General features: G+C 40.1%; 1 protein-coding gene across 4 annotated transcripts in view; it reads left to right on the top strand.

Moving 5' to 3' along the window:
* The window catches only part of WASL (WASP like actin nucleation promoting factor), a 55,597-nt gene extending 42,157 nt beyond the window's left edge, over positions 1–13,440 (top strand). For 2 of the 4 annotated variants that reach the window (XM_064422237.1, XM_064422240.1), the window contains exons 9-11: positions 1,922–2,442; positions 3,496–3,604; positions 5,003–7,794. In XM_064422237.1, coding sequence (XP_064278307.1) covers positions 1,922–2,442; positions 3,496–3,604; positions 5,003–5,064 — 692 coding nt within the window. In that variant the 3' untranslated portion in view covers positions 5,065–7,794. Of the gene's footprint in view, positions 1–1,921; positions 2,443–3,495; positions 3,605–5,002; positions 7,795–10,393 lie in introns of those variants that run through there. The other 2 variants (XR_010363540.1, XM_064422238.1) reach the window with 2 other exon arrangements.
* Positions 13,441–16,728: the final 3,288 nt, after the last annotated feature.

Below are 16,728 nucleotides of genomic sequence, written 5' to 3' on the forward strand. Positions count from 1 at the left end.
AGAATCTTATGACTAGCTTAAAATATTTTTTAAATGCCTATTTTTCTATTTTGTTTGTGTTAACTTCACATTATGGCCATTTGCATGCATGCAATTAAAAAAAACAACTGCCTCATCTATAATATGCATGATGATAATCTATCTCTGTGCTTTTTTATAGAGGTAGATAAAATATTCCAGTATTTCAGTGGGTTTATCCACAACTGCATTATTTGGTGTATGGGCTTGACTGCTGTTTGAAGTGTTCTTTCTGAACTGAAAAACATATTTCTGTGTTTATTGCAAGAATTTCTGTGCTTACATATTCACCCTGCTAGCATGGTGACTGGAGAGCTGCAGAAAAGCCATTCTACTGAGATGGAAATTGTTTTCCCTGCCCTCTCCCTAGTTTTGGTACTGGTGATTATTTTTTTGGTGACAGTACCATCTATAGGTGATTATACAAATTCTTTTGTTAATATCAGTGTACAGGTTAGTGCGCATTTATTAAAAAAACGAAAATTATTTTCTTGCTTTGCTTGTACCATCTGTTTGAGGGGGAAGGGAGAGAGGATAAGTTAATAGTGCTCTCTCCTTGCTGGTCCTCCCTCAGTTCATTACAGCTGAGTACAGACAGGCAGAATGCTGTTCACACAGATTGGATGTGGCATATCTCTCTAGCTGCAATGTGAATAAACCATTTTCCCACAGGAAAACCTAAGCCTTGTGTTAGAAATCTAGGGAGAGCGCAGACCGTGGAGCCACGACCGCGCCGATTATCTCCGTGTTGCAAAAACCCGTCACGCTTGGCAATACCGCCCTGCAGTGGCCGTAAGGGAACTACAGCCACATCGGCCAGAAATGGCAGTTCTTAAAATCGAGAATGTTTGCAGTGTGTCTCCTGGAAAATACATGGCATTTCAGATGCAGTTCTCTCTGTGTTGCCTTTGTGAAGGGGTAGGAAAAAACCCCAGCATCTCGTGGAATTTAAGAACATATCTTTTTCTAAAGATGAGCAGGGAAGGAGGCATTGAGATACTAGTGACTCCTGCTTCCCCAAAATCCCTTTTTTATGGATGTTCCCTTCTCTGTGCCAGTGCAGCCAGCCTGCTTTCTTTGCCCGTAGAAGAGGTAAAGAAGTATCTTCTTAAGTGTAATACGCTTTTTGTTATAAAGGCATGTGAAATCAAACATGAATTTTCTTAGTTATATAATGACACCTGGATTATTAAGTAGTTATGTGTAGCAACCACACAACCTAAAGTACCATGAGCCATTAGATGCTTAGTGGAAGAGGAAATGAAACAGTGCTACTTAAAATGCCATTAGCAGAGCAAGTACATTTCAAGGCCACTTCACAGATAAATGAACTCTAGGGCTACACACAGGATGTTTCCTTTTGACAGCCCCTGCCATAAAGATACTCTTGGAAGTAATTTTCAGTAAAAGAGACTAAGGGTCAGTTTATGCTGCATTATAATGCATTAGTGGGGAGGGGAGTTGTTACTAGAAGATACTGCTTTAAAAAATGCTTGATTTTGTATTTACTTAATAAAATAATGGATACATTAGATAGTGGAAATTCTGTATTTCACTGTAAGTGTATTTTCTCAAAAGTTTTTCTCTTTTGTTCTGTGCTAGCTCAACAAAATTTTACAGGATTCTTCTGAACTTTAATCACTCGTTCTAAGTCTTGCACCTGCTTCCTGTAGTGGTTGACTCTTAAAAAAGACACAACTGACATAGGCTATGTTTCACTTGGTTTGCCCTATAGGCATAGCTTATATTCAGCTGTATCTGTGTTAATCCAGAATTGGTAAAATTTGTACAGGCACAGAGATCCTTGCAAAAGGCAAGGCACAGCCTTCTTTTCCTGCTGGTCTCTGAAAGACTTACAGGTATTGAGTAGCAGGCAATTCAGAGTTGTTTCGTTTCATTTCAGCTCCACCTCCGCCACCACCGTGCAGAGGAGGACCCCCTCCACCTCCACCTCCCCCTCCCCATAGCTCGGGCCCTCCTCCTCCCCCTGCTAGGGGCCGAGGGGCACCACCTCCACCTCCTTCAAGGGCTCCCACAGCAGCACCTCCACCCCCACCTCCATCTAGACCTGGTGCAGCAGTGCCCCCGCCTCCGCCCAACCGGATGTACCCTCCACCACCGCCAGTGCATTCCTCGTCTGCACCGTCCGGCCCTCCTCCGCCCCCACCGCCCCCAGCCAGCGGGTCATCTGTTCCTCCGCCCCCTCCGCCTCCTCCACCCCCTCCTGGTCCTCCTCCACCGCCAGGCCTTCCTTCTGAGGTTGATCACCAGCTTCCAGTTCCTGCGGGAAACAAAGCAGCGCTCTTGGATCAAATCAGAGAAGGAGCTCAGTTAAAGAAGGTAGAACAGAACAGTCGACCAGTGTCCTGCTCAGGAAGAGATGCACTGCTGGACCAGATACGACAGGGTATACAGTTGAAATCTGTGAGTAAAAGCTGCTTCTCATCCAGATGCGCTTGGGACTTGCAAATGCAGTGTCAACAGTGAAATGTGGCTCTGCTTTGGGGGCTGAATTGTAAGTTTTAGTAAAGTTTCTGAAGCAATGACTAAACAGTAGCACTAAGAAAATGCAAAGAACACACGTTTGCTACCAATGAGTTTTGGTGCATGAAATTACCCTTTCAAACTCAATTCTTCTGAGTAAAATCTGTACATCCTACAATGATCATGGCTGTACAGAACTTTTGCAAGGATTATGAAAGGTTGCTGCTTTCCTGACTATTCAGTTAAATAATCTAAACTGCAGGGGATGAGTTTAGTAACGGTAGTGGAAGGCAAACACTAGATTTATTAATTTGTTTTTATTTTCATCTTCTGCAAATATTGAGGCTTGTAAGGAGGTCTCTGCCTGTGTTTTGACAAGTGCTGCCCATAAGAGATGTCGCAGCTGTCCCTGCTGCAGAACAGGCTATTACTGTTTCTTACTGTAGCCACTGATTATCTTAAAAATAATTTCTTAAAAACTATTTTGCCTGTTGATACTTTTTTTTTTGCTACTCCTCTGCACTCGAGGCTTTGCTGTAAAAAGTGTAGGGGTGTGTTCATATTTATTTCCCATTAGAGGTAGGCATTATCAAAGTTAATTACTTCAGAAAGGATTATCAGCCCAAAGCAGACTCATTTTACAAACCCAAACAAAAATATTTTGTGGTATATTCCAAAGATAAAATAAATAATGGTTATGCAGCCACACAAGTCATGCATGTACAACCATATTAGGAAGCTTTCTTTTAGATGAATGCTAACTTCATCAGAGCTCAAGTATTTAAACTTGGGTATTGCTAACTACAGTTCTGTTATATGGTAAAAAGTTGACTTTTTTTACTAAAGATTTAACAGTTTGAGCTAAAGGAACAAGCTGTTCCACAATTTCTTCTGGTGGAATATAAACTCATTAATCGTACAAGGAAGTTTGTCTTAAAATAGAGAGGTTCTGTTTTGCTAATTGCATATTTCTATTGTAACCCTTTTTCCAAGGTATCTGATGGTCAGGAGAGTGCACCACCTACACCTGCACCCACCTCAGGGATTGTGGGTGCGTTAATGGAAGTTATGCAGAAAAGGAGCAAAGCCATTCATTCTTCAGGTACGTCTGATAGAATTTTTCTGACCTCACAGTGTCAAGTTTTCAAGACTTAACACTTCTATGTATCATAAAATGCCGCTGGAGAAAAGAGTGGATTCCAGCAAATAGTGCAGGGCAGACTGCTCTTGGCAGTGCCCTGGTGATGGGCTGAATAGTGCCTTCATGCTGCTTAGAATTACTGGGGTTTAGCAATTCTCAGTAATCCTCAACTAAGTTACTAAGCAAGGTTAATATCCTTAGAAAAAAATTTTTGTTGTGGTTGCAACTGACTTGCTTTTGTTTACTAGCTGTTTGATCAAATAAGTGACCACTTAAATATTTTGGGAGAAAGTTTTTGATGCTTTCTGTTTGTTGATGCTAAATCTTTTGCCATTATTCAGCTCCTGTGCTGTCAGTTCTGGTGGGCTTTGGCTGCCACCTCCTGGCTAAGAAGCAGCGTTACTTGACCAGGCTTCTACCACGACTGAATCAATTTCCCATGCTTAAGTGCTGGGAAAAATTAGGGCTGCAAGAGGGATTTGCATTTCTCAAATACCAGCTTGTAATAAATGTAGTTCAGTAGCTGCAATGCAGCTGTTTGGGTACATATGTTCTGCATAGGCTTTGTTACGTTTCTGAAGTTTGCCTTGATACCAGAACTGGACATGCAGTCTGCAGAGCATCTGACCAAGTGCAGTATGGTTTGTTGATATGCTGCCCTATGTGGTAATTGCCAGTTTTGGTACTTAACATAAATTAAATACCAGAAGGGAGCTAAATGCTCCCTTACAGTTTTTTCCTATGGGAAGGAAATGCTCTTGTCCAACAAATAAATAGTTTAATTTTATCAGGGTACATTTTTAAAGTATGATGCATATTAAAAATGTGGAAGGCTGAATAAAGTCAACAAGCATTGACTTTGAAGTTGATGTTCATTACACATCTTTGAATATTCCAGTATCCACAATGGTCTTTAGTTCACCAGACCTTTTTTGCTTGTAAAGTAAACAAATACCATTAGGTAACAAACCTGGGGAAGCAGTTCTTACATTCCAGAAATTAATCTGTTCCTGAAATTTAACACCCAGTCTTCAGCAAGCTGGCAACTTGCACATTCTTTAAGAAACAGTAGTAAATAGTAACTGGTAAACGAGAACTTCTGATTCTTTTTCTCTAGAACAAAACAAGTTTTTCCTTTGTGAAGAGTGAGTAAAGCAACAAATTAGATTTAACTTCCAGCTAGTAACTATCTGAACTGGATGTCATGTCTAGCAATCTTAAAATAGAGTATTACTAAATGTATTGTCATGATGACTTTGAACTGATTGTTCTCTTTTCAGAAAATTGTGATAGAAATCAGTAATACTTTTGTCATGTTAAATCTGTGCATGCAAGTGACTTGCTTTTCCTATCTTACAGATGAAGATGAGGATGAAGATGATGAAGAAGACTTTGAGGATGATGATGAATGGGATGATTGATCATATATTATTATATATATATTTTTTAAGGTGAATGATATACTAAACACTGCTTTCTGTCTATGGATTCTGTAAAATTATCATGTAAATGTTCTACCAATTTGCTGTATATTTTTGTTGCCTTTTGCTTTTTTATTAATCTGTGCAATACCTCATTTAATCTGTAAAGGTTTGTCATAATCCTCTACAAAGCTACTCCCTGTTAATGTGTGCAAGTTTACACCTGGATGATAATGTACATGTGAATACTTTCCATTCCATCAATAAGGGAGTTTAAATGTAATATGTGAGACTGACAAAAACCTTAATGTAATTTAGTTATAATGCAAGAAGGAAAACACTATTTTCATACCCTACTTTTTCTGTATCTAAATTTTCTTATTAAAGCCTAGTATAGCACTATGTTCTTTAAGTGATGCAGCTCTTAGTTTATTTAGCCCCTTGATTTCAAATTAAATGCTATATGAATGTTGAGGCTGGTTTATCCTATTGCATGGTTTCAAATACATCAAAACATTGCAGTTCAGATCTTAGCAGTATGCTTTACATAACACAAAGGCACTGCAGAAATGCACAGCTAGTTGTGAAAATCACCTTGCCCTAACTATAGTACTGACTGCTATTGAAGGGCAGTAGTAATTAAATTCTTCAATGGGGACCTCTGAAGTTAAACAGGGTGGTTCTGTATTGTCATAGTGGTAAATGCAACTTTAATGCAAACAAGTTCAACTTATGGTTGGTTTGTTTTGGTTTGGGGTTTTAGGGAGGGTTTCTTGGGGGGTTTTTGGGGGTTGGGTTTTGTTGGTTGGTTGGTTGGTTTTTTGTTTTTTTGTTTTTTTTTTCTTCCCTGCTCTTGCTTTCAGAATGAAGATGTCTAAATTACTAGGGGCTGTACTGGAGGCTGGCAATCGCTACAGCTTGGTCTATTTTTAAAATCAATTTTTTGTGGTTTTTAGGCTGAAGGGCTGCATTTAAGGCTTGCTTCAATAGCATTTAATTACCTTTTTAAAATTTGTAGGACATTGGTGTACTAATAAACACAAGTGGTATTACTTTGCAGTCTTTGCTTTATGGTACACAGCAGATGCTGAAACACCAATCCTACATCCTGTAGGTTGGAAAGTCATTAACTCAGAATAATACACTATGGATAAGTACTGAACTTTATGGCAGTATTTTGTCTTCATATGTTGGCTTTAAGACCAAGGGTTGTGATGAAGATCAAGAACCTGATTCACAAGAACAGTATTGGAATAAGTGGACAGAAAATGGGATTTTCATTTCACAGCTTGCACATTTATATACATTGTACTTTGTAGTGCAGTAAACATTGGAACATCTGCCTATTATGAAATACTAATCTATGCTAAGTGGGTATGTAATATCTGCAGCATTAATTACTGTACTTACTGTAATTTTCAGGTAGAAAATCTTTTTGAAAACCACATTATTGGACACAGAATGTTTATTAAAGTCAGTTACATTTGGAGTGTAGTTAATACATAGTGTCCTGGGTCTTTGACTGTAGTCAGGGTATCAAACGAAATTTAAGTTATCGGAGAAGTATTGACTGAAACCCAGTGTTGACCTGATCTTGACAGGCTGGACCTGCATGATATGGCTTGGATTTCTAACCCAGTTATAACCTAGTCTTTAGCAAATTAATTTAGTTGTAGGAGGAGAAAAGAAAGTTGCTGAAAAGTAGTGGGAGAGGTAAGGTTGTAGTTAAATTATTCAGAGGACGCTAACTTCCTTCCAAGAGTAATTTAAGCACATAACTTGAGAAAAAAAAATTGCCAAGTGGTCTCACTTTCTTGCAGTAACTTTCTCATTGGCCTCTGCTGCTGGAAACACTTCCTGCTAGCTTTGCTGCTGTAATGGCTTGAGCTTTGGATCAAGTGCAAGTGCAGCCTGGTGTAGCTAAATGGCAGTGGAGTTAGCAACTTGTGTATAAGGAAAATATTTGTATGGCTTTCATATAACTTCTGGCACTGCACTCTTATTTTTATTGCATATAGGGCATTTTAAAATTAAGCAGATGAGGCCTAGAGGTTTTCCTAACATGCTACTTACTAGATATGTTTAGCTGTTATGTTCCCAGAATTGGAATTTCTGTAATATAGTTAATAATTAAGCATCACAGTTCATTAATCAAATTTCTGTTCTGGATTTGGGGAGCTCTGAAGTTGCAATATTGAATAAAATTTTGATTTGTAGATACTGGCCAAAGAAAGGTTTTGGGTTTTCTATTTCTTCATATAAAAAGTACACGCACACCTGTGGTGTCCGGGTTAATATTTACTTTCAAGTAGTGTTTGTTCATGATAAATTTCAGACATACAGGCTGTGATGTCAGTTAAGTTAGTCATAGCTGCATGCTTCAGCACTCTGCCACTTTGGCTCCGAGCAGAAGACAGCATTTCATGATACTGGTGCATTGTTGCTAAACATTGTAATGAAGGCCTCTTATATATTCTGGTTAATTGACTGTCCAGATAGCCTTAGCAATTAACAAACTAGCATGAGGCTTTTGTATCTCAACACTCTATGTGCATAGACAATATCAGCTAGCCACTTGTACGTATGAAATTCGTAAGAACTTCTCAATCATTCAGTTTTCCATTTATCAAACTGAAATTTTTAGTATGTGAATTTTTGAAATGTACAGTGAATAGGATGTTGCACTGGTGGCAATTCATCATGAAGCATAATAAAATTAATTTGACTCAACTAGTGTAAAACTGTGTGGTTTTTAAGTGCTGATTGCGGCACAGGTTTTAAAATAGATCTGTAGGTTGATTACACACTTTAAAAGTGACTTTGGCCACCTGGCCAAGTTCACAAAGCAGTAAATAGCCACTGTCAAATCGCAGTAGTTTCATGTCTGTGGAAAGTTGGATTGTGCTGTTGAGTAAACACAATGAGTAAGAATGTGACACCCCGTCCTCCTGGCACATCTCACTGCTGCTAAGCAGCCTCCTTGGAAACAGCTACTGCTGCAGGCAAGTGCAATAAACCAGCAACATTTCAAGGTCAAACAAACATGGGATCATTAATAAACATTCTAGAAGAAGTTCTAAATAATTAACTCTTGTCAGTGGATGCTCTAACTTAACCTGGGTTATACAGATGTAAATCTTTGTCCTGCATGTTATAGAGTTTGAGTTCAGGATACTTCAGAAGTTTGCTTCTCTCTCCTAAAGCATCTGAAGAGTGCAGCATTTCAAACTGTTACCTGGTGTACACTTTGTTTTGGGGTTTAGTGCTTAGCTGATTTCTCAGCATTAAGCGCGGGGCAGAGTTGAAATTTTTAATTGCAGGATGAGCTGAGGTATATAATCATTTCCACTTCATAAGCAGAATGTTAAAATATGTTTTTGAAATAAGCCTTTTTTTTTATTTGACAGTGGTTACTTTCCCAAGTAAGATTCTTGTAAGGAGGAAAAGGGAGGAAAAAACCTATTGCTTTTAAGACTGTTAGCAGTCCACTGCAACAGCCTTTATCTAATCATTAGAGGAATTCTTGGTCTAATTAAAGTTCCTGAAGCTTAAGTACAGTGATAAGCAGCTTTATTTATAGAAAAGTGAAAATGGTTTAGGGAAGCTTAGACAATACTCAGCCTTTGTCTCTCAAAAGACCAGTGTTATCCTCTAGCACTGCAGTAAGGACTCCTGTTGCTATGTATTTGTTTCCTGCCTGGAATTTTCTTGAGTGAGAAGATGGAAAGGATGGGGTAGTAAAAACTAGAATGTGATCTGGGGAGGTTTAATACTGTTTTAACTCCCTTGTCAGTGACTCTAGCCTGACAAGTCTAAGACAGTCTTTGAAAGTTTGAGGATGTTTATCCCGTTGTGAAGGAGCCTTTGGTTTTGTTTTTTTGTTTTTTGTTTTTTTTTTAATTGCCAAATTACTATGGCTTGTCTGCTATATTGTGCTTGGAAAAAAATAAAACATTGGTTGTTTGAAATCGCAGGTTTGGAAACTATTCAGATACATGTTGAGGAATAGAATCATTGCCCAAATATAATTAGTGGCAAGTTTTTCTCACAATTTGTGTTTTATGCTGAATTTTACAGTATTTGCTGGTGTAACCTGCTAAAAGGAATTAGGCTAGTAATTTATCAGTTACTCAAATTCTTCTCTGACATACTTTGAAGTAATAACTGCAGGACTTACCCATTTATATAAACAGTGCCTGAAATTAAGAAGTTTTATATGTTACATTTATTGTGGGGTTGGGTTTTTTCCTTAAATCTGTTATCAACAAATATACTTTAAGGCCTTTTTCCTTGTGCTCTGAAGGGTTTTTGGAGTTTCTCTGGAGCGAAATTCTTGAGCCATTACTTCATGTGTGTGCTTTTTCCTCCCTGAAGCTTAATCATCTTGAGTTTGGTTACTTGTGCGGTATGAATTCGAAATTTATTACATAAGGACTAGATGAGGAAGTGCAAGTTTTGCTTGAAAAATAGCCATTGCCAGCTGTTGGGTTTTTTTTTTTTTCTTCTTAAAAAACAGCCATTACCAGCTATTATATTTTTGTATGTACCACTTTGGGAACACAATGAAATCTGATGTTTAAAGCTTAAGAAATAGGATAATGGTTGTATCATATATCAGACACAAAGTATTTGCTTAAATTACATTGGCAGGAACACAGAATTGGGAATTGGCTCTTCTGGATGTTGATGCCAAAAACCAGGGAACTGCTGGAGCATCTGAGCTGGATTTAGAGTACTTTATTGGTAGATAGGTCATTCCCAGATGCTTGGGATTCAAGGAGCATGGACTGACAAACTGTTGAGAAGCTTGCACATTTTCTGTTCTCTTTCTTTTCTGGATCATCCTACAAAGTAGTAGTCCTTTGGACCAAAGCAGTGCTTATTTAATAATCAGGAGCAGAAATAATCCTCAGAATATAGTCACTCAGAATTACTCTCCAACTGCCAGCAGAGAATCTGGCTTTATTTTTAAGTTCAAAATGAAATGGAAAAAGCAGACGACACCCAATTAACATAAAATGTGTTTTTCTATGGTTCAACTCCTGTGTATGAATATGAAAGGCCATGGTTAAAGCAGAAATCTGCTAGTTATTAGTAGTCTTTTTCACCAGTAGTAGCTACTGGTGTCTAATCCCTAGAGAATATGTTACTGAAGCTCACCTGCTGTGTTAGGCAAGAAGTGTAGGAGTTTTTGGAAAGCAAACCTCTCTGCTCTCATTTGTGTTCACAGTGCTCAGGCCTGCAGTTTTTAGAAGAAAAGCAGTATGAAATCATTTTGTAATGTTAAAGGATCTCTTGTACTGTAGTATCTTCTATGCTTGCCTTACAGGAGCTGGGATACTCTTCTGACTCTTCCTGCATTAATGTCCTGGATAACTCAGATGTTATCACATCTCGGCCCTTACTACTGGACCGTTCTTGTCTTCACTAACAACGCCCCTAAACCTCCTGGTAGAAATACAGTTAGCACACATACCTTCAGCAGCTTACAGCACACAGCTGTTGTTCAGCACATTTCAAGAAACGGAAGTTGTCCTGATGTGGATTCCTCTTTGGGAAAATAATGTCTTGCCTATGTATCAAGGTGAAGAACAACAGAGATCCTAAATGACCAGCTGGGAAAACACCATGCTGGTTGCTCTCAAGAGCACTGTGAGAGGTGGGTGGCTGATTGAAGGATAGATGTAATCCAAGGATCGTTCTTCCAGGAACCAACCCAACATAGATCACAGCTGGCATAGAAAACAAAAAAAATACTACAGTCTTTCTTTGGTAGTGGACACATTGCCTGGTTCACTGTGTGTGCTCACTCTCCTGGCTGTGAACCTCAGGAAACCATGCACACCTTGGGCAGCAATCCATCAGGCTAATGATCATCATTCCAACATTTTATATGTAGGATCCTTAGACAAGCTGCCTGACCAGTCTAGAGATGATACCTGGATAGGGAATGAGCTCAGAGCAGATTCCTTGTACTTTGTGCCCTGGATGACAGGTTTTACCTGAGTTAACTTCAGCTATGCTGCAGTGGGGAGGATTTGGTGAGACCTGTGTATTCTGCCAAGCAGAAGTGAATTGTCACAGTGTTACTTGTAGACACGAGGCATCTTTGTTTTCTGAAAGGCTGTAATTTCAACCTCCTGACAGAAGTCAAATGCTGTGGTAGATCAAGTTGTTAGTTCCATCCCTTGTGTGGTCAGTCAGGACAGCCTTTCTGTTGATCCTAAAATCCTCCAGAAGAGTGATGCAATATGTAATCATTATGGTATGAAATTATTACAGATCTTTGTAGTTCCTGACTTTCCACCAAAACTAGGTTATATGCATCCTTCTGTCCTTCCCCAAGCCATTTTGAGCACTAAGCCTCTTAGCCTTTGGCCCATTCTTCAAATACTCCTTCTCTACCAAGATAGAACTCTGCCTTCTGAAAGACAGAGAAAAGTCAAGCTGTCTGTACATTTGCTGTCTTGTCCATTCTTTGCCATAAAACAAATTCAGGTTGTTAGCAGGAGGACAGAGCCCTGAATGGAGCTGCTGCTGTGTGTGATAGAAGTATCTTGTCTAACCTCAAGCAGGCTCTCTGTTGGTGCTCTTCTGAAGGTGACTTCAAAGAGTCCCCAGGCCATCAGGGCAGATTGTGTGCACAGGGTATGTCAGTGGTGTGTGCAGAAAGTAGAACAGCGTGGGGTCATGTCCCTGCACCAGGCCCACAGCCCAGCCTGCAGGAGGGGTAGCTGTGCTCTCTCAGAAGTATGTGATGTGTAACTGAGCAATCAGGGATGCAGCACAAAGTGGAATCCTGCATTTGTCCAACTCAGTCACTCTTCTGACCCTTGCTCATCTCCACCTCCTGTAACCAGCGTGTAGACACTGAGCAGGTGCCATCTTGCACTTCAGGCTCTTAGATGCAGGTGTTTTCACTGAAATCAAATCTGTTTTGCCCTGTGCCTCAGTTGCTCATTTGTCTAATGGTGCTAATAGCACAATGCATATAAATACATCTAGTCCAGACATGTACTGCAGTCCAGACATGTGACACTTAAAATATTTTTAAATGCGGTTTTCCTTGTTCAAATTTAGTTATCTCAGTTCTCAGAACATTAAGTAAGACTTCTTCATTTCTGTAAGGTCTAGTTTTCAGAATCAGTAGCCATTTTTAAGCTCTCAAAATGAAAACCAAAACAACATGAATCATGTCTGTAGAGCAGTTAATCTGAGCAGTTTGATTACTTGTGTGTGCAAATATTGGGTCATTCTCTAATGTTACATCAAACTGATTTTTCATTTAATATTTTGGAAGTCCAGCCACAACATGCAGTTCCCCATGGATTTAGTTTTAATAAACTAAAAATGTTTTAATACACCATGTGAAAGACATGAGGTTTGGGACCTACAGACTAGTTGCTAATCCCCTGGTTTACAAGCCAGGTTTGCAGCACAGCTCCCATCAGGAGCACTTCCCTGTGAGTGACGGTGTCAGAAGCTTAACTGATCCCGGACAGGGAGTCCTGCAGCAGCGTGTGGCAGCCCTATCGAATGGCTGCGCCCGGGGCTGCACCAGGCTGCCTCCCCTGCCCACCCACAGCTGCACAGCCCTCCCCAAACGTGTGAAAAGAAACAGTTTCATGGGTGTGAGTCCTTTTAAAATACCAGAATCGCTGCTTCTCTGACTGCCCAGAGGTCTGCAAGGTCAAAGGTGCAGCGGTGCTGCTGCCTTGCTTTCACAAAGTGCAGGGTCCTTGGAGGATTTGAAGTGCAGGAGGCATTCTGTTTATGGCTTAGATTTACTGCAGCTCTGCGTGTGCTGGCTTCTGCTGGTTTCGTCTTACTGCCTCGTCTGTCATCTCACTTTGAAAGGGGCCATCCTGTTTTCATCAGGGTGCACGTTAGAGCTCTGACTTTGTTAGAGGAAAGGCAGCCAGTAGCTTTGAAGTGTGTGATAATATTTTTGCTGCTGGATGGTAGTCACACTATATTCCCCAGCCTCTTGGATCATCATGGAACATTAGGAGAAATTGTGACAGGATGTGGCTGAAGTCAGATTGATTTACTTTTCTCTACTAATTTTTTTTACAATTTGCACTTGATAACTACTACAGCCATAAGGTAAAACTGTGTCAGCTATTGCTTCTGAAAAACATGATCCATGCTTACTTAAAAAAAACGTTTGGACTTGCCATACGTTTTTAGATTCCAGCTAAGATTTTATTAATCTTTCTGCATAATTTTCAGTAAACAGCTGCACTGTCAACATGGAGACAGAAGGCTTCTAAGAAACACAAGGGCAAGCGCAGCTCTTAAAATCTGACCTCCTGTTTTACTACAATGAAGACGGGTGCTATATTGTTGCATTAAAGAAGGAAAAAAGAAACAAAACCTTTGTCCTTTGTGTTGCTAATTTGGGTGAAACTGGCAAAATATTTCTGCCCTGCTCAATTTCTTAGGGTCTTGCTGAGCAGAAGCTCATAGAGGTACTTACACCAAATTTTTTCACTTGGTTTAAATATTGGTTGTCCTGTGCATGCATGTGCTGTTGGGATGTCATGGAAACAGCCAGGATGGGAGCTCTGCAGCAGCAAGTGCACAGGTACAGTTGTATTTCCCTAGCAACAGTCTCAGTCCCAGAGAAGAACATGTGTTTAATTGGTGTGGTACTTGAAACACAGGGATAGAATTATTAGTCTGCAGAGAGAGAGTCCCTGTAGGATTAGTTTCATAATGACCACTGAGCAGCTCTTCTGTGCCATAGCTACCTGCTGGGGACTCATGCCATGAAGTTGTCTGTGCATTTCATCACTGTTTCTCCTCTGAAGTGTATGCTAGCTCAGAGAAGCACATAGCTGATCCACAAGAGACAAGCTAACACTGCAGATGGGAGCACCTGAAGCAATCTGCACAGTATGTAAAAAGCCCTCTTCTCTCTGCTGTGGCACACGAGGCTATGGCAGAATGCACAGGGCAAAACAAAGACTGGAGTTACAGAGTTCAGAAGGGATTTGCTAGGCTATCTGAAGCAGTGCCCCATCACACAGAAGGATATCAGTGTGTATGAGGTTATACCAAGAGTTCCACAAGTTCCTGCTACAGTTTTGCTGGTTTTTGCAATCTGGCAAAACATTTTGTCCTCCAAGATACAATTATATATTTATATGTGGTGCAGGTGATTGTGTAAATGCTTTCTAGAATACAGAACATAAGCAAATCTATTTTAAAAATGCTTTGTGATTTTTTTTTTTTTTGCTTTTGAGAAATTAATGCTGAAGAACATTTATTTAGATTCACAGTGGAAGTTTCAGATTTATATTTATATACCAAGGAAGTCTCTCATTTATGTTTATCATATTTACAGCTGTTGACACAAACACAGGCTTGTTGTCGGGTGCACAGCATCAATTCACAGTGAGATGAGGTATTTCTATTTTTTATTCTAGTTTGTGCAAAGTAGGGAGCTGGGATATAACTCATAAAAGGCTGGCTCTTCAATCATCAAAACATTGTGCTATTTATATATTTTAACAAAGGCATCAGCATTCATTGGTTACAGATTACATAACTTTTTCATTAATTAGTACTGAAACTCCTATTTCCAAGTTTTACCTCTCATTCTCATGCTAATTAATCTGCATGCACAGTTCTTCCCTCCATTTGAGTTGGGTTCATTTTGAGTAGGTGGTCAATGGGTTGGTGGTCAGGATCTCCCACTGCTGGAATTACCTTTCCCCCAGTTACTGCTCAGTTCTGCTGACTTCACTCCTGGTGGCTCTTGTCCAAACAGCCCATTCAGCTTGGGACTGTCTTCCCTTTCCCTTGAAAGATTGATTAGTCAAGCACACAATGTTCACAATGCAATTGCTTAATCATAACTGTCCAGCTCTAGCTACTGATTAAGAACAAAAAACAAAAAAAAAATTTTTATTCAAATTTTGGGGAGCTCAGATCTTGAGGGGCTTGATATTGCAACCACAAGGCTATGACCCTTCACCTGAAACATGGTGAGGATGTCAATTGAGGGATTGTGTGATATCTACCAGGAGAGAATATTCTTCATCACTAGTGAGACATAAGCTGAAAAGATGTCTTATTCTTTGTTTTGGTTCAGAGCCAGTGGGAAGGAAAAAGCAGCTTGATGAAGATTTGATTCAGACTGTCTTCATGGGTTAGGCTTGGCTTTTCCTTATCTCAGGTACTTTCATCTCCCATTACCTGAGCAATGCCAGATGAGGATTAAAGAGGGGGGAAAAAAATTGCAGGGTGTCTTTTGACATAAAAATGTGGACTTCAGCAGAGACACGTGTGAGGAAAGGATTGACACTGATGAGAGCCCCTGAGCCCAAGCTGATAACATTTGAATCACCCTGATTTTGTCTCTGAGAGAGTTATTAAACCGGCCCAAAGCAAATGTGGGAAAAGTCAAGCCACTTCTATGAAAAACACTGCAATGAAGGGAAGGGTCAGCAGAAGAAAATGGAAGGGATGGTGCATATTCTTCCATATTTTGAAAGTGTTAATTGGAGGAATTGCAAGAGATATGGAAAGAAAAAAGAAAAACTGACCATAGTCAAGCTTTTTTTGGTGCTATGCAGCATGGAGGCCAAGCTGGTGAGAAAGCTCTTTAAGTGAGAATTTAAGATCACTGGCAGGATGGTGCTCACCTCTGCCCCATTGCAAGGTGATCCTTCACACACTACCTGGGAGAAAGGCAAATAAAACCATGGAGTCATAGAGCCTGAGGTGGAAGGGACCTTAAAGATCCTTTAGTTCCAGCCCCCTGGCATGGACAGGGACACCTTGCACTGGACCCGGTTTCTCAGAGCTCCATCCAACCTGGCATTAAAGATTTCTAGGATGGGGCATCCACAAATTCTCTGAGCAACCTGGTCAGTGTTTCACCACCCTCACAGTAAATAATCTATTCCTAATATCTAATCTAAACCTGCTGTCTTTCAGTTTGAAGCCATTTCCCTTGTTCTGTCGCTACCTCATCTACAAAAGTCCCCTCCAACTTTCTTGTAGGCGCCCTTCAGGTACTGGAAGGGTGCAATTAGGTCACCCGAAGCCACTTTTTTCCAGGCTGTACAATCCCATTTCTCTTGGCCTTCTTACATAGGAAAGGTGCTCCATCCCTCAAAACAACCTGATGGCATCATCTGGACTCACTTCAAGGTAGATATCCTTACTGTGCTAGGGTGTAGCTTCTTTTCTTCCTCATATATTTGAATGCAGCCTTCCCCTCTGCAGCACAGTGTGGGCCCCACTCAAAAGAGCTGTACAGATACTGTGAAGGAAATTCTGCCAGCACTGGTTTGCTCAGTGTTTGCATTTTGAAGGATTATAATATAACTGGTGTAAGAGGCAAGAGATCAGAATACAGAGAGAGCTTCAACAGAATTTCCAGACTAAATCCCTAATTTCACTTAGAGGCTAAGTGTAATTATGCAACTCCTGATTTGCCTTCAGGTCATCCCCAGCTGGTTTCAACTAAACCAGATGTTTTGCTTTAAAGTATGGTATTTTGTGTCAGAAATAACTACTCAAGCCCACTGCTTGCTTTTAAATGCCAGAAAGGGCCCTGGAAACCTCCCATGACCTCAGGACAGCAGGCTGCATCTTTTGCTGGCAAATACTGGAACAAGTTGAACACATTTGAATCTTCACGGATCATTG

Source organism: Passer domesticus, chromosome 5 (genome assembly GCF_036417665.1).
Source record: "Passer domesticus isolate bPasDom1 chromosome 5, bPasDom1.hap1, whole genome shotgun sequence".
Lineage (NCBI taxonomy): Eukaryota > Metazoa > Chordata > Aves > Passeriformes > Passeridae > Passer > Passer domesticus.